Genomic DNA, 22,591 nt, shown 5'->3' with positions numbered 1-22,591 from the left:
CTTAACCTTTTGAACATATCGAGTCCAGCTATAACTATTTTAATGTCCTCAACTGCCTTGCCTCAATTTTAGGTTGTTTCTAATTGATTGCTTTTTTTTTTTTTCCTCTTCATTATGGGTTCTATATATGTTTTGCTTCATTGCATACCCGGTACTTTTTTTATTGGATACCAGACATTGTGAGTTTTACCTTGTATGCTGGATATTTTTGGATTTCTGTAAATTTGCTTTGGACACAGTTAAGTTTTGTGTAAACAATTTGATCCCTTTTCCAGTCTGATTTGTGGGGACAGGCATCACTCCTGACCTTGGTGAATACTGGTTATGTATGGTTTTTGTAATTTTTTCTGGTGTTTTTCCCTCCCAGTCTTGTGTAGCTTCCTTTTTTGTGTGTGTGCTGATCAGTGCTCTGTTGAATACTTGAGTGGGACCCTCTGCTGATCTCCATTGTTCTCTGTATGTACCTCTTTATTCTATAGTAGTCTGTTATGCACTCTCGCTGCCTTATTCTCCACATACTTTCAGCTTTGTCTCTTCATTTCAGAAAATCTACTCAGCTTTGCCTGGGTAAATTCCCATGGCCTGGAAACTCCTTCAAGGGAGTAAGGTGAAAGGCTTACTTCATTCAGTTCCTGTTTCTCAGTTCTTTGCTGTCTGATAGCCAATGTCTTGAAAATTGCTGTTCCATATATTTTATTTGCTTTTCAGGTGGTAGGGTAAATCTGTCCCTGTTACTCTATTTTTTACAAAAGTAAAATATCCTTGTGTTTTTTAACTGTCTTTCCTGTAGTGTATTACTGGGTGTTCATTTTAAGCAGATTTCACATTTCATTCATATAAACTTTTCACTCTTTCTACTACCTTCCTCCATCTTCCCCAACTCGTTTTGGATGATTCAAGGCCATCAGTGCTGAGAACTTTTCCACTTGAAGTAGCAGTCATTTTTAACCAATTCTTCCACATTGCTGTCATGATTAACGTTAGGTATTTGCAAGCTGATTGGGGTCAGAGATGTGATTTGATGAATGTATTGTGAGTTTTTATGGGAGATAGTTGTACTTTGTTTCCTTATCTATCAACTAGGTATTTGATGAGTTCCAACTATATTCCCAGCATCATGTAGTGTGCTGAGTGCTAAGCAGAAAGCGAGTACAATATTGTTTTTGAACAGTTTATATTCTAACGGGGGAGAGAGAACAAGATCTCATCAAATGTTAAGAAAAATGTTGAACTTTTTTTTTTTTAAAGACTCTAGACATTTAGAAATGGGAGACTATTCGTTTGATTTGGGTGGTTACAGAGTATTTTACTCTGATATGCTGGGGCTGAACAGGGCTTTTGAAAATGTATACATTTAAAAAATGGAAATAGTCACAAGATGTAATAGAAGAGAAGATACCATTTATGATAGTCAAGCAAATTATACAGGCATACACTTAATGAGAAATCTTCAGAATTTTTATGAGAACTATAAAAACTCCCAAAGGCATAGCATAAACTTGAACAAATGTAAAGATATACTATGTTCTGTGTAGGAAGACTCAATATTCTTAGAGATGTCAGTTTTAAAAAAATAATTTATAAGTTTAATATGATCCTGATGAAAGTACCATCAGATTTTTCCTCCTAAGGCTAGACAGTTTATAAAGTTCATTTTCGAGAACAGACAAGCAAGAATAGCTAAGAAAATGCAGAAAGTGAAGAGGGGTAAAGATGACTTGTCTTGCTACATGTTATAACATGGTATATGAATTTAAGATTAAAATGATATACTATTGGTACAGGAATAGACAGAACAATTGAAGAGACTAGAAAATACACAATAAACCCAATTGCATATGGAAATTTAATGTGTACTAAAGGGAGCATCCTGTAAGTGGAGAAAATACAGAATTTTTAATATGTGGTGTTTGTGTTGAGATAGTAAATTGGGAAGAGGTAAGTTTTAATCCATTTCTCATACTGTATAGCAGGATGTCAGTATAGAAAATAACACTGTACTAAGTACTTGAAGAACATATGGGTAAATTATTTTATGATTTGCATAACACACACACTTTTGCATAGCAGAAACACCATAATCAAAGTGAAAAGACAAACGACAAACCAGAAGGATGTTTGCCACTTGTATAATGGACAAAGTGTTAGTCTCTGAAATATCTAAAGAGCTTCAAAAACTGGAGAAGAAAAAGACCAACAGCTTTATGAAAATATCGGCAGGAGATAATGAATAGAATTCATAGAAACAATTACAGATTAATCTTATATGACAGGAAGCTCAACAGCACTTATAATAAGAGAGATGTAAATTAAAACAACACAATATATCATTTCTTTCCTATCACATTGGCAAAAGTCCATCAGTTTGACAATGTATTTTGTTGGTAACAGAAAAAGATACTCTTATATATTGCTATTGGGAATGCAAAATGATGTGCTTCAGAGAGAATTTTGGCAGTACAAGCAAAATTACATATATACACCTTTTGACCCCATAGTCTTATCTCTAGGAATCTATCTTACAGATATATACTGAGAAATATCTGAGAACTATGTTTGCACAAAGCTACTGTGGCACTATTTCTAATAACAAAAGATGAAACAATTTAAAATTTGATCTTAATTTCAACAAAACAGCTATACAAATTGAGACCATAGGGGAAATTTGAACAGTGAACAAGTAGTTGATGGCATTATTTTACACACGATAATACTATTATGGTTATGTTTAAAAAGAGCAATGTTTTAGAAATATTTACTATGTTACCATTCATTACAGTTACTGTTTGTATTAATACTTGAAATGATTCACCTTCAGCCAGTGAGAACCCCTTGAAGTTAACTCCTAAGTCCTTTGCCACATCTTTTAGAGATCATTATTTATGTATTTATGGATGAAATTATATGATTAGAATTTATTTCAAAATAATCCAAAGGACAGGGTAAATGGGGAGGCAGAGATGAAATAAGATTTGCCATGAGTTGATAATTATTTTAATCTGAGTGATTAGGGTTTTGTTATACTTCGCATATGTTTAAAACCTCCTGTGAAAAGCGTATGGAGTTTTTTTAAGTAGGCATAAATGAAGAGAGTGCAAATAGAACAAAGGCACTGAGACCAAGGACAATAAGAAATTGGACATGAAGTTCTTACACATTTAATTTCCTGGTAAATATAAAATAGACTTCCTTTATTTGCACTATGTCTTATTTGTAGTGTCTTTTTGTATGTATGTGATGTAGTGCTTAAGGTATACTTTTCTATTAGTGTAACTCTAAAGATTAAAATAATTCATGAAGTATGCAGTTTATTTGTTTATTGGTGCCCGTTATAGGGCCTTTGAATTACCAGAATAATTGATCTGGAGGAAGTGAATGTTTTCTCACACTTTATGCAGTGCCATGTTTTCTTTTAGCTTTTGCTTGGACATAGATTTAGATAGATTAGGTGAAAGAGAAAAATTGTTTTAGTTATACTGTATGTGTATTTATTAGAATATAATAATGAATAAACTTTCCTTTAAGATACTTAGTTTCTTTCCCTATCAGCTTTTTAATTGCGTCTCCATTTCTCCTAGTCTGTTTTTTTTTTTTTGTTTTGTTTTGTTTTTTTTTTTTGAGACGGAGTCTCGCTCTGTCGCCCAGGCTGGAGTGCAGTGGCCGGATCTCAGCTCACTGCAAGCTCCGCCTCCCGGGTTCACGCCATTCTCCGGCCTCAGCCTCCCGAGTAGCTGGGACTACAGGCGCCCGCCACCTCACCCAGCTAGTTTTTTGTATTTCTTAATAGAGACGGGGTTTCACCGTGTTAGCCAGTATGGTTTCGATCTCCTGACCTCGTGATCCGCCCGTCTCGGCCTCCCAAAGTGCTGGGATTACAGGCTTGAGCCACCGCGCCCGGCCTCCTAGTCTGTTTTTATTTATCCCTGTATTCTCCTACCTCTCTAACCCTATCTCCTTTACCACTCTCTCTCTACATTTTTTAAATATGCTTTTTCTTTACTTTTCAAATTGACCAAATTGTATGTATTTATTGTATACAATGTGATGTTTTGAAGTGCCTATCCATTGTGAAATGATTAAATATAGCTAACATCTGCATTACCTGGCGTAGTTATTTTTGTGGAGAGAACATTAAACATCCAGCCTTAGCATCTCTCAAGAGTACCACAAATCTTCATTAGCTGTATTCACATGGAGTACAATAGAACTATTCAACCTATTTCTCCTATCAAAACTAATTTTGTGTTCTTTGACCAGTGCTGCTAAATTTACTCTGCTTCTCTATCTCAATCTTTTTCCCCTTTTCTCATCTTTCATCCTTTTTTCAGTTTATAACTTTCACTGTTTCTTTGAACATTTTTTTCATCTCTTTTCTTTTACATTTTGTGTTTTCCCCTCTCTCCTTTTCTTACCTCTTTCTCCATCCTTCTTTTTCTTCGATTTCTCTGCCCTTTTGTACCTCTCATCTTGCTCTCATCTGCATTTCTCCTTCCCTCTCTCCGCTTCATTCTACTCTTGCCCTCTTTATTTCTTATCTCTCTCTCTCTGCCTCAGTTCACTCTCTCCTGCTGTCTAGTCTCCACTCTCTATTTCTAGGTTTGCCCCTGACTTTTTTTTTTTTTTTTTGACTTTTCCCTTTTCATCTCCCTTCCCAAACATTTCTTCCTAATTCTATGTGCTCTTGTCTTAGGTTCTTGCTGTTTTATCAGCAAATGTCCGAGTTTACCTCTTTCTTTTTTCTTATTTCTCTTTTTTTCTTTGTTTTTCTGTGTTTCTTCCATGTTGCTGTTCTTTTTCCACACTGTCCCTTTTCTCTCTCTCTCCCTCTCTCTCTCTCATAAACACACCCCCCCCCTTGTTACTCTGTCTCTCCACTCAATCTTCCATCTTATTTTTCGTGAAAGAAAATTGAGAATGGAATTTTTCTTTTTTTCAGATTTTAATATTGAGATTGTTCATTTAGTAATTTTAAACATATAATTTTAATAACTTATAAATAAGTTATACAAGATTTCATATGGTTAGAAAAATCTGTCTTCCTCTTAAGTATTTTTGCTTCAGAATCCTCATTATGTCTTAAAAAGACGGATAATGTGGTTTATTTAGTAATATCTAATGGTATTAAGCATGACAAGCAGGTTAATTTGTTTTCTATTCTACCAACAGATTAATATTAAGATTGGAAGTTTGTATCTTTTGCTGGATATTGGAAATTGAAGTAATGGCAACAGAATTTATAAAGAGTTGCTGTGGAGGATGTTTCTATGGTGAAACAGAAAAACACAACTGTGAGTTTTGTTTTGACTTCAGTAACATTTATGTAGCACCTCCTTCATTTGTGGCATTTTGTAATACAAAGAATTAGGCATGTTTTCCAACTTCTTGGGGGAGGCAGAAACATAAGGCACACTAAGTAAATATCCCATGACTTCAAGTAGTCTGGAGCATAGGGGAGAGAGAGATTAATTCAACCCAGGGCATATGTAAGATATTACCATAAAGAAGATTGCATTTGCCACGGAAATCTGAATAGGAATTTAGGAAGCTGGTTGGGAAGAAGGAAGAGAAGCTGAAAATTGGACATGGGCATTACAGGTGGATGAAATAGTACAGGCAAAGGCAGGGAGGGAAGAGAAGTGTGTTTGGGAGACAACATATTCTGACGAATGTTTTGATTTAAATAGAGAGAATCTTCAGTATTTATATAACATTAAAGTGCCTTGAATGAATGAATGACCAATGGGGAAGAGACCCATAACTATGAAGACTCAAATTTATTAAGGACCCCTGGAGAGTTCTTTTTCTATTGCATGGCTTCCTTAACTCTTCTCTGGCACTTTTATTTCCTAATCTGTAGCAGAGCTTCATAGTATATTTGAGTATGAAGGCTTCTTTTTTACATTAAAACATTTCATAAATTTCTACAGAATAATACTTGTACTTTCAGTCTACAGATAGCATTATATATATATATATATCTTTATATATATATATATAAAGAATAACTTACCTCCCATCTTAAATCATGTAGCTTAGGAATCACATATGATTCTAAAGAATGAATAAAATGGGTCATAGAAGCTACGACTGGGGTAGCTGCTATTATGAAGTATATCTAGGGTCAGAGTGCATTTTATTTTGTGATTTGGTTGTGATTTTTATAGGCTTGGGAACCTTTAGCTTCCTTGTAGTGTTGCTCTATGTAATTAAGACTGATGTTAACCGGTAGTACTGACAAGAATTGCTTTTGTTGGCAGTAGTTTTAAATGACTAGATTTTTACTCGAAAGCACTGCTGACTACAAAATAAAATTGTTTTCCGTCTATGAATTCTTGTGGGAATAAGACTTGAAAGCAGCTTTTACCGTTATGATAAGTTAATGCACTTTAACAATAGTGTATTAATTCTCAAATACTGTCTGGACAAAATTAATGTAGATTCCATAAGTGTTTGGTAAGAACCAAGAGTAGTTTATATGTCAGGAATTTTTTCTAAAATGGTTAAATAAATATTGAAGTATGCTAGGTTTAGATTATTATATGTAACCTATATTCATATTTGTGACTTTTTTCTTTTCTTTTTTCTTTTATGTGCAGTTTCTGTGGAAAGAGATTTTAAAGCAACAGTCCCACATAGTCAAAATGCTACTATCTCTGTACCTCCACTGACTTCTGTTTCTGTAAAGCCTCAGGTTGGCTGTACTGAGGATTATTTGCTTTCCAAATTACCATCTGATGGCAAAGAAGTACCATTTGTGGTGCCCAAGTTTAAGTTATCTTATATTCAACCCAGGACACAAGAAACTCCTTCACATATGGAAGAACTTGAAGGTAAACAATAAAATAGCAGGATTTAAAATCGATATGTAACATATAAGTGCTGTTATTTTGCTTTTATATATTTTTTTGAGATGGAGTCTTGCTCTGTCGCCCAGGCTGGAGTGCAGTGGCCGGATCTCAGCTCACTGCAAGCTCCGCCTCCCGGGTTTTACTCCATTCTCCTTCCTCAGCCTCCCCAGTAGCTGGGACTACAGGCGCCCACCACCTCGCCCGGATAGTTTTTTGTACTTTTTAGTAGAGACGGGGTTTCACCGTGTTAGCCAGGATGGTCTCGATCACCTGACCTCGTGATCCGCCCGTCTCGGCCTCCCAAAGTGCCAGGATTACAGGCTTGAGCCACCGTGCCCGGCCGCTTTTATATTTTTAATACAAAATTCATATAAAATTTTTTTATTTTACTTTTTATATTTTGCTCTTTCTGTAGAAGAACTTAATGTGCAGTAGTTTTAAAAGGTCCCGTTTTGAAATCTGATAATACAATAATTTGTATGTAGATTTGGCCTTTTTTCAAGAAATAATATATAATTGGCCCTCCATATCTGTGGGGTCCACATCTGTGGATTTAACCAACTGCAGACCAAAAATATTCAGAAAAAAAAAGAATGATTGCGTCTGTACTGAAAATGTGCAGACTTTTTTCTTGTCATTTTTTTCCCTGAATAATACAGTATGACAACTATCTCAACAGCCTTTACATTAGGTATTATAAGTAATTAAGAGATGATTTAAAGCATATGGGAGGATGTGCATAAGTTGTGTGCAAATACTACACCATTTATATAAGGGACTTGAGCATCCATGGATTTTGGTATCCATGGAGGGCTGGAACCAATCCCCCACATATACTGAGGGATGACTGTAATTAGAATACCTCAGTTATCCGTCACATGTCTAGAATGAAAAAGTAAAGGAGTTATTTTGTATTGGTTAGTAAACATAGAAAACATGTTTCTTATTTATTATTTTCTAATATTTGGTTAATAGTCACTTTTCCTTCCCTTCTTTCTTCACCAGTCTTTACTTCCCAGTCTAAATAGTTACTTGAATAAGATAGATCCATTGGCTGAATGTGGCTGATGTAGAAGCCAAATTATTAGAGAGAAGATGAAACAACATGTAGCTCTTGTCTTGTTTTTTTAAAAACAATTTGTGTTAGTCCATTGAAATACCGTAAGTCACAATGGCTTTTTTACCCTCAAAATTTTATTAGAAAAATTTCAAACATATAGGAAAAAAAAAAAAAAAACTTAATAGTGAATACCTGTATGTCCACCACATAAATTCTGCCATTAACGTTACTTACTATACTTGCTTTATCAAATATCTGTCTACCTATCCATTCTTCTATCCATTAGTAATCCACTTTTTGAAGAGGAATGAATTTCAGAGTAAATTGAAGACACCAATATATTTCCTTGCAAACGCTTAAACATATATATCATTTACTGGGTCCAACTATCTCTTTACAGTTTTCTTCTTTTGGCATAAATTTTATACACAACAAGCTGCCCAAGTGAATGTCTGTAGAATTTTGTGTGTATTTGTTGAATTTTAAGTGTATATTTGTTGAATATTGACGAAAGTATCTGTCAGTGTAATCCAAATCTCTATCAAGATCTACAATATTTGTCCAAATATTTTTTGTCTTATCTTCTCTCTTTTCTTCTTCTGGGATTCCAATTATACCTATGTTGAACCTTTTGATATTGTTCTATGGGTCTCTGAGACTTTTTTTTTTTCAAGTATCTTTTTTCCTCTGTTCTTTAGATTCAATAATACTGATCTTTTTTTCAAGTTCACTGCCTCTTCTGTTATCTTTAGTCTGCTGTTAAGCCTATTCATGAATTTTTTATTTTAGACATTGCAATTTTTAGTTCTAGAGTTTACATTTGGTTCTTTGTTACAGTTTTCCTCTACGGCAATTTCTTATTTTTACATTATTGCAAACCTATTTTCTTTTATGTTTTTAAGCTTTAAAATCTTTATCTGCTAATTTCAGCATCTTGGTCATTCTGTGGATTGCCCTTTTTCTTGAAAATAGATCACATTTTCCTGTTTCTTTGTATATGGAATAATTTGGGTTTGTATTCTTGATATCAATATCAAAAATATTGAATGTTATGTTGTGGAGACTCTAGATTCAGTTATATTCCTCTGAAAATGTTCCTTCTTTCCTCCCTTTCTCCCTTCCTCCCTTCTTCTCTTCTTTCATCTCTCCCTTCCTCCTTCCCTTTCTCCTTTCCCTCCTGATATGGTTTGGATGTTTGGCCCCACCAAATTCATGTGATTCCCAGTGTTGGAGATGGTGCCTGGTGGGAGGTGTTTGGATCATGGGGGCAGATCCCTCATGAATGGTGTAGCACCATCCCTTGGTGGTAAGTGAGTTCTAGCTCTGAGTTCATGTGAGATCTGGTTGTTTAAAAGAGCCTGGCACCTCCACTGCTCATCTCTTGCTCCTGCTGTTGCCATGTGATGTGCCTATTCTCTTTTTGCCTTCTGCCGTGATTGTAAGCTTTCTGAGGCCCTGATTAGAAGCAGATGCTTGCACCATGCTTCCTGTAAACCCTGCAAAGCAGCGAGCAAAGGAAACCTCTTTTCTTTATAAATTACCCAGCCTCAGATATTCCTTTATAGTGACACAAACAGACTAACCCACCTTCCTTCCCTTCCTTCCTTTCTTTCTTCCTCCCTTCTACCAGACAAGTAAACTGATTGGACTTAAACTACAAATCTTGTCTTGGGTGGCAGCTCTTGGGTGGTAGTTCAGAGATGAGACACATATTTGAAAAGGCTTTATTTACAGAATTTTGGAATCTCTCCTTTCCAGGATTCCCATCTTACTTTCCTGCAGCTCTGATTTCCTTGAACTCTACTTTGTGCCATTACCTTTTTCCCCAGAGTCATCTCCTGTCCAGATTTGTATTATTTTCTTTACTCGTCATTGCTTTCAAGGTTTTTATTTTCTTGCTTTGTTTTAGTTTCGATCTAGAGTTTATTGTTACCTACAAGAGAGTTGGGTCTGGTTGGAGTGATTTTCTAATTTAAATTAGACTTTAAATTAAAATTTGTTTTTTTTGAGACAGAGTCTCACTGTGTTGCAGGCTGGAGTGCAGTGGCGTGGTCTTGGCTTACTGCAACCTCCACCTCCTGTGTTCAAACAATTCTCATGCCTCAGCCTCCTGAGTAACTAGGACTACAGGTGCACGCCACCACACCCAGCTAATTTTTGTATTTATAGAGATGGGGTTTCGTCATGTTGAGCAGGCTGGTCTCGAACTCATATTCTCAAGCATTCCACCCACCTTGGCCTCTCAGATTGCTGGGATTACAGACGTGAGCCACCATGCCTGGACCAGTTTGAATTTTTTAAAGAAGAGAAAAGATGAACCCAGTGCCTGGCCTATCATCTTACTTTGCGCATATCAATAGTGTTTCTCAAAAATAATTTTAAAAAGTTCTGGCTTACAGAATACGTAATCAATTGATCTTTCTCTTTTTTTCATACTTGTTAACAACATTGGGATTAAACCACACAGTCTTATAAGTTGTTTTTTTGTTTTGTTTTGTTTTGTTTTGTTTTGTTTTTTTGAGACAGAGTCTCGCTCTGTCGCCCAGGCTGGAGTGCAGTGGCCGGATCTCAGCTCACTGCAAGCTCTGCCTCGCGGGTTTATGCCATTCTCCTGCCTCAGCCTCCCGAGTAGCTGGGATTAGAGGCGCCCACCACCGCGCCCGGCTAATTTTTTGTATTTTTTAGTAGAGACGGGGTTTCACCGTGTTAGCCAGGATGGTCTCGATCTCCTGACCTCGTGATCCGCCCGTCTCGGCCTCCCAAAGTGCCGGGATTACAGGCTTGAGCCACTGCGCCCGGCCATAAGTTGTTTTATCCACATAATATATTGTGAACGTTTCATATTTGTTGCTTTTTGATGAATACATAGTATTTCTTCATATGGATATACGATAATTTGTTTAATGAATTTTCTATTATTAAATAATTTTGAGTTTTTACTCTATTATTTTCATAATCAGAAAAAAGATAAGAAATATCCACCTGGCAGTATGTGATGGTTTTTCTTATGTTCTTGACATTGTGCTCACTAGAAAACATTGCTTTTTGAGTTGAATGAGGAAGAAATTGGTTAACTCCTAAATTATAGGTCCACTGAAGAAGTGGTAAAACCATCTGATTTTTATATATTAGAGAGAAAATTACTTTTATTAGAGTCAAGAAAGTAAGGTGGTACCTAATTATAGAAGTTAAATATGTTTATGTATGTATGCATATGTGAATGATGGGTTGAGAAAAGAGAAGATTTTGAGTGAATAGGGCAGACTGCTATCAATAATGATTAAAATTGTGTTGCAAGCACAGTCATGAATCATTTAACAATGGGGGTATGTTCTGAGAAATGTTGTTAAGCTATCTTATAATTGCATGGACAATGTAGAGGCACTTACACAAACCTAGATGGTGTAGCCTACTAAACACTTGGGCTATATGGATACCTTATTTCTCCTAGGCTACAAACCTATACAGTATGTTACTATGCTGTATACTATACTGAATACAGTATTCAGTACAGTAAAAATATGGTATAAAAGATAAAAGATGATACACCTTGTATTAGTCTGTTTTCACGCTGCTGATGAGTAACATACCCGAGACTGGGTAATTTATGATGAAAAAGAGGTTTAATGGACTCACAGTTCCATGTGGCTGGGAAGGCCTGACAATCATGGCAGAAGGTGAAAGCCATGTCTTACATGGCAGCAGGTAAGAGAGAATGAGAGCCAAGCGAAAGGGGAAACCCCTTATAAAACCATCAGATCTGAGACTTATTCACTACCACGAGAACAGTATGGGAGAAACCACCCCTATGATTCAATTGTCTCCTACCAGGTGTCTCCCACAACATGTGGGAATTAGGGGAGCTACTATTCAAGATGAGATTTGGATGGGGACACAGCCAAACCATATCACTCTGCCCCTGGCCCCTCCCAAGTCTCATGTCCTCACATTTCAAAACAATTATGCCTTCCCAACAGTCCTCCAAAGTCTTAACTCATTTCAGCATTAACTCAAAAGTCCACAGTTCAAAGTCTCATCTGAGACAAAGCAAGTCCCTTCCACTTATGAGCCTGCAAAATCAAAAGTTAATTACTTCCCAGATACAATAGTAGTATAGACACTGGATAAATACACCCCTTCCAAATGGGAGAAATTGGCTGAAATGAAGGGCTAAGGGCCCCATGTAAGTCCACAATCCAGCAGGGCAGTCAAATCTTAAAGCTCCAGAATGATCACTTTTGACTCCACGTCTCACATCCAGGTCATGCTAATGCAAGAGGTGGGTTCCCATAGTCTTGGGCAACTACACCCCTGTGGCTTGGCAAGGTGCAGCCTCCCTCCCAACTGCTTTCACGGGCTGCCATTGAATGTCTGTGGCTTTTCCAGGTGCACAATGCAAGCCGTTGGTGGATCTACCATTCTGGGGTCTGAAGGACGGTGGTCCTCTTCTTACAGCTCTCCTAGGCAGTGCCCCAGTGGGGACTCTATGTGGGGGCTTCAACTCCACATTTCCTTTCCATACTGCCCTAGCAGATGTTCTCCATGAGGGCCCTACCCCTGCAGCAAACGTCTGCCTGGCATTCAGGCATTTCCTTACATCCTCTAGGTGGAGGTTCCCAAACCTTAATTCTTGACTTCTATGCACCTGCAGGCTCCACCACGTGGAAGCTGCCAAGGCTTGGGGCTTCCACCCTCTGAAGCCATGGCCCGAGCTGTACCTCAGCTCCTTTAGCCATTGCTAGAGCAACTGGGATGCAAGGCACCAAGTCCCTAGGCTGCACACAGCAGGGGGGCCCTGGCCCTGGCCCATGAAACCACTTTTTCCTCCTGGGCCTCTGGGTCTGTGATGGGAGGGGTTGCTGCAAAGGTCTCTGACATAGCCTAAAGACATTTTCCCCATTGTCTTGATGATTAACATTTGGCTCATTGTTACCTATGCAAATTTCTGCAGGTGGCTTGAATTTCTCCTCAGAAAAATGTGTTTTTTTCTATTGCCTTGACAGTCTGCACATTTTTCGAACTTTTATGCTCTCTTTTAAAACTGAATGCTTTTAACAGAAGCCAAGTCACCTCTTGAATGCTGTGCTGGTTAGAAGTTTCTTCCACCAGATACCCTAAATCATCTCCCTCAAGTTCAAAGTTTCGCAAATCTCTACAGCAGGGGCAAAATGCCACCAGTGTCTTTGCTGAAACATAGCAAGAGCCACTTTTTCTCCAGTTCCCAACAAGTTCCTCATCTCCATCTGAGACCACCTTGGCCTGAATTTCATTGTCTATGTCATTATCAGCATTTTGGTCAAAGCCATTCAACAAGTCTCTATGCAGTTCCTAACTTTCCCACATCTTCCTGTCTTCTTCTGACCCTCCAAACTGTTCCAACCTCTGCCTGTTACTCAATTCCAAAGTTGCTTCCACATTTTTGGGTATATTTACAGCAGCACCCCACTCCTGGTACCAATTTACTATATTAGTCCATTTTCATGCTGCTGATAAAGACATACCCAAGATTAGGTAATTTGTAAAGAAAAAGAGGTTTAATGAACTCACAGTTCCACGTGGCTGGGGAGGCCTCACAATCATGGTGGAAGGAGAAAGACACATCTTACATGGTAGCAGGCAAGAGAGAATGAGAGCCAAGCAAAGGGGGAAACCCCTTAAAAAAATAAAACTGTCAGATCTCTTGAGACTTATTCACTACCACAAGTACAGTATGGGGGAAACTGTCCCCATGATTCAGTTATCTCCCACCGGGTCTCTCCCACAACACATGAGAATTATAGGAGCTCAATTAAAGATAAGATTTGGATGGGGACACAGCCAAGCCATATCACACCTTATAGGGCATTTACCATGAATGGAGCTTGCAGGGCTGTAAGTCTTTTTGGGTGAGTCAGTGTGTGAGTAGTGAGTGAATGTGAAGACTAGAACATTACTGTATACTACTGTGGATTTTATAAATGCTGTATACTTAGGATATACTAAGTTTATTAAATATGTCTTTATTTATTCAATAATAAATCACCCTTAGCTTACTGTAACTTTTTTACTTTATGAACTTTTTTTGTTTTGTTTTGTTTTGAGACAGAGTCTCACTCTGTCACCAGGCTGGAGTGCAGTGGCACGATCCTGGCTCACTGCAACCTCTGCCTCCCAGGTTCAAGCAATTCTCCTGCCTCAGCCTCCCAAGTAGCTGGGACTACAGGCATGGGCCACCACGCACAGCTAATTTGTATTTTTACTGGAGACGGGATTTCACCATGTTGGCCAGGAAGGTCTCGATCTCTTAACCTCATGATCTGCCCACCTCGGCCTCCTAAAGTGTTGGGATTACAGGCGTAAGCCACTGTGCCCAGCCTAAACTTTTAAATATTTTGAAACTTTTGACTTTTTTGTAATAACACTTGGCTTAAATACAAACACAGTGTGCAGCTATACAAAAATATTTATATCCTTACTCTATAAGCATTTTTCTATTAAAAACTTTTTTTTTTTACTTCTTAAACGTTTTTGTTAAAAACGTAGACACAAACATCCACATTAGCCTAGGCCTTCACATCTTGATGACAATCATTGCCATGTCACTAGACCATAGGAACTTTTCAGCTTCATTATAATCTTATGGAACCACTGTTGTATATGTGGTCCATAGTTGATCACAGTGTTGTTATATGGAGAATTACTGTAATTTAAACCTTTGAAGATATTACCTTTATGTCTACGTATTATTCCCAACATGATTATTAACCTTGAAAGGAATTTGACCTATATTTTATCCTTTTTAAATTATGAAATACTATACACATAGAAAAATGCACAAAACAGAAACATATAGCTCAGTGATTTATTACAAAGCAGAAGACCCATATAGGTACAACCTAGGTAAAGAAATAGAGTGGCACTAGTAACCCCAAAGCTTCTCTCCATTTTTTTTGCCTTTCAGTCACCCTAGAGTGTTCAGTGTCACAACTGTTACAATCGTGACTCTCTTGCCTTTCTTCTTACCACCTAAGCTCATATCCCTGAATATTGTAGTTTAATTTTTTCTGTTTTCTGAACTTTATATAAAATAAACAATTTATTCAGTCTGTATTCTTTTGTTTATGGTTTTCTCATTCAACATTATGTTTTTGAGATTCATTCAAGTAATTGTCAGTAGTTTTAGTTTGTTTTTATATCTGTACAGTAAGTGTATATTATAATTTGTTCTGTATTCTAAATGGCATAGTGTACAGTAGTGTTTCTGTGTAGCATACTATAAGGTATTTTTATGTAGTAAGTATATACTATATCCATTTTACTGTTGATGGGATTTTGAGTTTTCCAATTTTTTGGCTATTATGGGTAATAATACTTATGAACATTCTTATACCTATCTCTTAGTGCACATGTACAAGCATTTCAGTTGTGTATATGTTCAGAATGGCTTGTTGGGTCATAGACTATCAATATCTTCAGCTTTAGAAGAAATTGTCAAACTCTTTTTCCATAGTGATTATATCAATTTACATTTCCACTAGCAGAGTATGATTGTTTACATTCCTCTACTTTCTTGTCAACACGTGCTATTGTCAGTCTTTTTACTTTTAACCATTCTGGTGAGTGTGCAGTGGTATTTCCTTGGGTTTTCAGCTTATTTTTTCCTCATGACTAATGAGATTGATAGTCTGTCTTCTGAAGTGCCTATTAATGTCTTAAGCCAATTTATATATAGTCTCTTCTCTCTTTTTCTTAAATTGATTTGTAGGCGTTCCTCATGTATTCTGGATATGAGCCCTTTATGGCCATACCACCCTGAATGCTCCTGATCGCATCTGATCTCCGAAGCTAAGCAGGGTCGGGCCTGGTTAGTACTTGGATGGATATGAGCCCTTTGCCAGTTATGCTTGTTGCATATATCGTCTTGCACTCTGTGGGTTACCTTAAATACTCTTTGACAAATGGGAATTTTAAATTTTAATGCAGTTCAGTTTATTAAAATATGTCTATGATTAGGCTGGGCGCGGTGGTTCATGCCTGTAATCCCAGCACTTTGGGAGGCTGAGGCAGTGGATGACTTGAACCTGGGAGTTCAAGACCAGCCTGGCCAACATGGTGAAACCCCATCTCTACTAAAAATACAAAAAATTAGGCAGCGTGGTGGTGGGTGCCTGTAATCCCAGCTACTTGGGAGGCTGAGGCAGGAGAATAGCTTTAACCCAGAAGGTAGAGTTACAGTGAGCCAAGATTGTGCCACTGTATTCCAGCCTGGGCAACAGAGTGAGAATCAACTTCAGTAAATAAATAAATGAAATTATGTATATGATTGATGCTCTTTATGTTCCATTTAAGAAGTACTTCCCTGTCCTAAGGTCATGATAACTTTCTTATAAGTTAACCTGCATATAGAAGCTTTATTGGTTTGCCTGTAATATTTAATTTAGATCTACAGTCCCCATGGAACTAATTTTTTGTGAATATGTTTAGTTGAATGCAGGCTTATTTTTTCCCTATTGATATCCAGTTGTCTTACCACCTTTTAGTGAAAAGATCATTCTTTCTTGTGCAATGCCACCTTAATGATAAATTAAGTGTTCATGAAATGGGTATCTGTTTCTGGGCCTTCTTTTCTTTGCCATTGATCTCTCTTTCTATCACTTACCAATATTATATTCCTAATTCCCAGTAGAGCAAATCTTTCAGTCTTGTTTTTCTTCTTAAAGATTTAGTTTTTGGTTATTCTTGGTCTTCAGTGTTTCCATATAAATATTTTTAATTTTTATTTTTGCTATTTGATTTCCAACTTAATTACATTGTAGTAAGAAAATGTACTTTGTATGATTTCAATCCTTCCAAATTTGAAAGTTTCTTAGTGTATCTCGGCATGTGGTCAATTTTAATAAATGTTCTATGTCTTCTTGAAAAGGATATATCCCCCCCCACCCGATCTTGTAATTTAAAAGATGTTCTATATGCAAGTAGAAAAATAAGAGGAAACTCAGATCACAAAATACAGAATTGTCTATGGGGCAAAGAAAAATGCCAGAAATATACCAAACTGTCTTAAGTGCAGGCTTCATGGCTGATCCTTGGCATAATACTTCACAGAGAACTTCCTAAATATGTGCTGATATTTTTAGCTATCAAAGGCATGTGATTTAGTATTACTTGAGACAAAATATTTTTTCTTTTGCCCTGGGTGTACCAGCTGTTGGCTAATAACTCCAAGAAAAGGATGTTATAAACTTTTAGAAACATTTGCTTTCAGCATCTGCCAGAGCATCTTTTGGAGATCGAAAGGTAGAACTTTCCAGTTCATCCCAGCACAGACCCAGCTATGATGTGTATAACCCATTCTATATGTATCAGCACATTTCACCTGATTTGAGTCGACGCTTTCCTCCCCGTTCAGAAGTGACGAGACTGTATGGATCAGGTATGAAAATTTTTTCTGCTTTTTCTCTTTGTGTTTCTCTTTAAGAAATTTAGAAATCAAATCTAAGATCTGGGAATAAATGGTTCTTACTATTAAAAGCAATTTAAAAATAAGAAAAAAGCAAGCTTCATAAATGTGATAAACATTATGACATCTCTGTAGTATTATATCTAATATGAAAATTGAAAGGTTAATGAGTTACATCTGTTGGTAGTTCTACATTCCATTTAATTTTCCTTTTTTTGAAAGAAGCTTTAGTTCAAGAGCTCTTTTGTACAACATGGAGACTATAGTTAATTATGATATATTCTTGAAAAGTGCTAAGAGAGTGGATATTAGGTTTTCTCAAAACACTTTTTGTTATCACTCAAAAGTGATAACTGTGAGGTAATACATTTGTAAATTAGCTAGACTTAATCATTCTGCAATGTATATATACTTTAAAACATTATGTTGTTCATAATAAATACATACAACAAAAGAGAAGGGAGTTAGCTGCATACCAGGTACAAGGGAAGAAAACATGAAAAAGCAAGAAGTTTAGTTTTCAGATTATTTTGTCTTTTTGCTGTTGTTGTTCTGAGACAGAGTCTCACTTTGTTGCCCAGGCTGGAGCACAGTGGTGCAATCTCAGCTCACTGCAGCATCAACCTCCCAGGCTCAAGTGATTCTCACACCTCAGCTCCCCATCACCCCTGCCCCCCACCCCAGAAGCTGGGACTACAGGCATGTGCCACAACACCTGATTAATTTTTTTTGTATTTTTTGTAGAGACAGGGTTTTGCCATGTAGCTGAGGTTGGGCTTGAACTCCTGGGCTGAAGCAGTCCTCCTGCCTTGGCCTCCCAAATTGCTGGAATTACAGGCATGAACCACTGCACCAGCCCAGATTATTTTGTGTGCATTTCATTTGTCATCTGTATATTCATGAACTCTATAACAGCTATTTGTACATAGATATTTGTACTAAATACGGTAATATTTTTTCATTTTCTGTATTCAGTGAAAATGATGAATTTAGAAACTCATAGTGTGATGGGAAATATAAACAAAGAAACTGCTTAAGTGATTATAGAGCTTTTGTAGTTTCATATTTGAGACTGTGTGAATTAGAGTCTACCATGTTCATCTGTGATTCACAAAATTCTCAATTTTTCAGGGGCTATATCTATATCTATATCTATATATCTCAACCACTGAATTTAGTGTGAGGTACTGAAAATAAAGAAGAAATACTTATTTAAGGGCCTGCCTTGCATTCACTACTGTGCTTGAATATATAATTGGCATACAAAGTTCCTTTCTTCACAGATCTTACAGTGTAGGAGGGAAACTAAAAATACAGACTAGAAATATGGGAGCACATGGGATTGAGTATTGATTTTTAAAAGTAATACGTGCTTATTAATAATAAATAATTGCATTACACTTAATACAGAGTATTTACTCTTAGATTATTTTTATTGGATCAAGGAATGGGGAATGTAAAGAAAAAAGTGAATTTTCCCTGTTTGATATTTGATGTGGATATGAAAATGTGTTGTTTGATTTATGTTGATTTCTGTTTCGAACAAAAATAAAATAATTGAAAAAAAATTTTTAAGTTAAAAAATATTTTATTAGAAGGCTTTATCTCTTCTGTAGATTTACACATAATATTCATGATGTATTGCTACAGAGATTTAGTTCATGGTAATTAAGTAGAATTCCAGTGTTTCTTAAAAATATATATTTTTCTCATATCCCTTTGTAGTTTGTGATTTAAGGACCAACAAACTTCCCGGTTCCCCTGGGCTAAGCAAATCTATGTTTGATCTTACAAGCTCATCTCAGCGATTCATCCAGGTGAATTAGCTACATAAATTTAATTATATGTGATAATTTCCTTTCAAATTAAAAATTCAGAAATGTGTGAATTACATTAGGAATATGTTGTATATTTTTTGTAGATGTATCTGTTCTGATATCTGAAGAATAAATAATTGATATTTCCCATGTGCATTATTTTAGAAAGCTGTTGTTATTTGATTGCTAAAAGGCAGTAGTTTTTCTTTTTTCAATAAATTTTATATCTCAGTTGGTATGCTCTCAGGGAACCTTGAAACAGTTGGTATTTAAAATGGTATAATTAAAAGTGCTTATTAATTTAGCTTTTCTTACCGAATATAACCAGCTAGTTATTAAAAATTATATTTCTTTTGAGATGTAGGACTTTATTCACTAATATTAACACTGCATCCTCTTGGTTTTGAAAAGGAATTAAGAATTATTTTGATGTTTTAAAAAATGTTTCTTTTTTGTCGGCCGGGCGCGGTGGCTCAAGCCTGTAATTCCAGCACTTTGGGAGGCCGAGGCGGGCGGATCACGAGGTCAGGAGATCGAGGCCATCCTGGCTAACACGGTGAAACCCCGTCTCTACTAAAAAATACAAAAAACTAGCCGGGCGAGGTGGCGGCGCCTGTAGTCCCAGCTACTCGGGAGGCTGAGGCAGGAGAATGGCGTAAACCCGGGAGGCGGAGCTTGCAGTGAGCTGAGATCCGGCCACCGCACTCCAGCCTGGGCGACAGAGCCAGACTCCGTCTCAAAAAAAAAAAAAAAAAAAAGTTTCTTTTTTATTACAAGTAAGCTGTAATTATTTAAATTAGGAAATAGAAGTAAGCAAAGTAGAAAGACAAATTCCTGTATTTCCTATAACTCAGAGTAAGTGCAATGTGAAAATATTATTATATGTACTCATGGTCTTGTTTCCATGTGAATACATATACATATATTTTATAAAATGGAAATATGTTCTAGATAATCCTTAATCCTCAACTGAGTTAACTTTTTATAGATTTAAATTTTTATAGCAACAGTTGTTTAACATGCATCAGAATTGTTTGGAGAGCTTGTTAAAACACAGGATGACAGGCTTCATCCCCAGAGTTCTTAATTCAGTAGCTCTGCAGTAGGGCCTGAGTTTGTATTCCTACCAAGTTCCAAATGATACTGATGCTGCAGGTTCAGATTGACTATGCTTTGATAATTGCAGCTTTACAAGTTTTTCCATAGCAGGCTATTTCTAAATAAATTCTCATTTTCATTAATACTCTCAGGTATGAAACCTAAGCAGTAACATCTTTCTCCTTATTACAAAACCAAATCAAAAACAGCAAAGGCTTTCCAGTATATTATCTTGTAAGATGTTTAAGACATTCCTAACAAATGCCAAAACCTTTTTTTCTTTTCACTACCTGTAAGTGGGAAATTCTGACCTGTAACACTGTCAAAATAGCATGCAGTTTGTTATGAGGATGGATATTGAGGCATATGTATCAGAATCCTTAAGGTTTCATATGCAATTTCTGACTAAAGAATAATTTTATTTATAGAGACATGATTCATTGTCCAGTGTACCCAGTAGTTCTTCTTCAAGGAAAAATTCTCAGGGGAGTAACAGAAGCCTGGGTAAGGAATAAAGTATCCTATTTTTAAACTCTTAAGATAATTATTTCTAGTAACTTGAAATTGTATATAAGGTGAAAAACTCTAGATGATTATATCTACTATGTTGATATAATAAATTAAGTCTAAATAAAACTATGTTGGTAGTGTTATCAGCATATGGATACTCAGGTCACATGGTACATTTCTCAGTGTTCAGGTACAAGTGTGGCTTTTTAAAAAGTGAAGCAGCTGAGTATCTTTTGTTTGTATTAAAGTGTGCTGGTGAAGGAGCCTCCAGAAGAATACAGTATTAAGGCCATATATATATTATTTGGAAAGATTTCTCTTAGTTTTAATGTAAATCCCTTACTGCAATTGGGTTAAGTTTTTAAACCCATGAGACCTTTTTATAGTATATATCTTCCCTCTAGTGCATCAATGAAAACATTAAAGTGTGATTTTTGTCTTCTTAGATTGTGAACTTTAAAAAATAATTGTAGCATTTAAAAATTGTGCTCTTAAAATTGGATTGTATCAAAGCTTAATTGGGTTAGAAGGATTGCATGGCATTTGAAACATCTTTGTCCTTTTATAATTCAGATACAATTACTCTATCAGGAGATGAAAGGGACTTTGGGAGACTGAATGTGAAATTGTTTTATAATTCTTCAGTAGAACAGATCTGGATCACAGTTTTACAGGTAAATTAGTATAGTTAATACCAGCTTTTATTACAAAATTGAATATTTAGACATTGTAAACATTTACTGTTGCCCTTTTCTGGGGAATGGGCCAGTGACACCTTTGAAATTTGGAATTCTTTAATATTTTTACAGAAAATAGTATTTAATAAAGCATCTAAGAAAAAAAAATCTGTAGTATGATGGAAGTTTGTGTGCTTTTAAGCTCAAGAGGAAAATTGACATGACATCTAGAATATTATATGTCAAAATTTGCTTAATGTGGATGCAACATGAGGTCTCAGTAGACAAGTTTATTTTTACAGTTTTTATCTAAAGTCAGTACCTCAAGAAATACATCAAATGTTTGTATTGTTGGATCCTTTGTAAAATTCAAACTGTATTTTTAATTTTTTTAGTGCAGAGATTTAAGTTGGCCCTCTAGTTATGGAGACACTCCTACTGTTTCTATAAAAGGAATACTTACATTGCCCAAACCAGTGCATTTCAAATCTTCAGCCAAGGAAGGTTCCAACGTAAGTGGCTGTTTGTGTTTGAATTTCTTTTCTGTTTTTCTTATGTCACTTTTACCCATGTAAACAAATCAGAATAAGAAAGTCTTTTATCTCAGGGAAACTACAACTATGTATTGTTGCTTTTTCAAGACAACTTTGAGTCTCTAAAATATTTGATATTTCATTGTCTAGTATTAAGATGCATTTAAAAAGAACATCTTATTCACTAGAATATACAGAAGATGAATAATATCTAAGAAACCTATTTACTTTTCTTGTGTGAAATGAAATAAATCTTGGCTTCTGTTTCCCCCAACCCACTTTGGCCTTGAAAAATAATTTCATGATTGCAATGAATTTCTTTTAAATACTTCCAATTAGTATAACAGAAGGACTTACGATCCTGAGTTTGGTTTTGTAGATTCTAGATTTTACATTAATTTAAATACATGTTCATTTCTGTCGTTTGTTATAGGTTAAAAGACTATTGTTTTTCTATGCAAATGAAAATATATCTTCTAAAAGACATCATTTAAAAATAATATTCAAATGACTAATAAACATATAAAAAGTTTCTTCTCACTATTAATCATAGAAATACAAATTTAAATTGCATATTGCTTTCTGTTTCTTCCTCTTTCTTTCTTTCCT

The 22,591-nt window shown here is 36.0% G+C and overlaps 1 protein-coding gene across 14 annotated transcripts in view; it reads left to right on the top strand.

The window, feature by feature from the left end:
• Nucleotides 1-22,591, top strand: part of TC2N (tandem C2 domains, nuclear) — an 87,983-nt gene that overhangs the window by 49,140 nt on the left and 16,252 nt on the right. For 8 of the 14 annotated variants that reach the window (XM_077941631.1, XM_077941630.1, XM_077941633.1 and 5 more), the window contains 7 exons: nucleotides 5,167-5,288; nucleotides 6,597-6,830; nucleotides 17,153-17,320; nucleotides 19,073-19,164; nucleotides 20,691-20,766; nucleotides 21,346-21,446; nucleotides 21,845-21,961. In XM_077941631.1, the coding sequence (XP_077797757.1) occupies nucleotides 5,222-5,288; nucleotides 6,597-6,830; nucleotides 17,153-17,320; nucleotides 19,073-19,164; nucleotides 20,691-20,766; nucleotides 21,346-21,446; nucleotides 21,845-21,961 (855 nt within the window). In that variant the 5' untranslated portion in view covers nucleotides 5,167-5,221. Of the gene's footprint in view, nucleotides 1-3,074; nucleotides 3,170-5,166; nucleotides 5,289-6,596; nucleotides 6,831-17,152; nucleotides 17,321-19,072; nucleotides 19,165-20,690; nucleotides 20,767-21,345; nucleotides 21,447-21,844; nucleotides 21,962-22,591 lie in introns of those variants that run through there. The other 6 variants (XM_077941641.1, XM_077941640.1, XM_077941639.1 and 3 more) reach the window with 2 other exon arrangements.

The sequence above is a fragment of the Macaca mulatta genome, chromosome 7, assembly GCF_049350105.2.
Source record: "Macaca mulatta isolate MMU2019108-1 chromosome 7, T2T-MMU8v2.0, whole genome shotgun sequence".
In the NCBI taxonomy this organism is placed as follows: Eukaryota; Metazoa; Chordata; class Mammalia; order Primates; family Cercopithecidae; genus Macaca; species Macaca mulatta.
The sequence above is the reverse complement of the archived record's forward strand: the minus strand, read 5'-3'. Positions and strand labels throughout refer to the sequence as shown.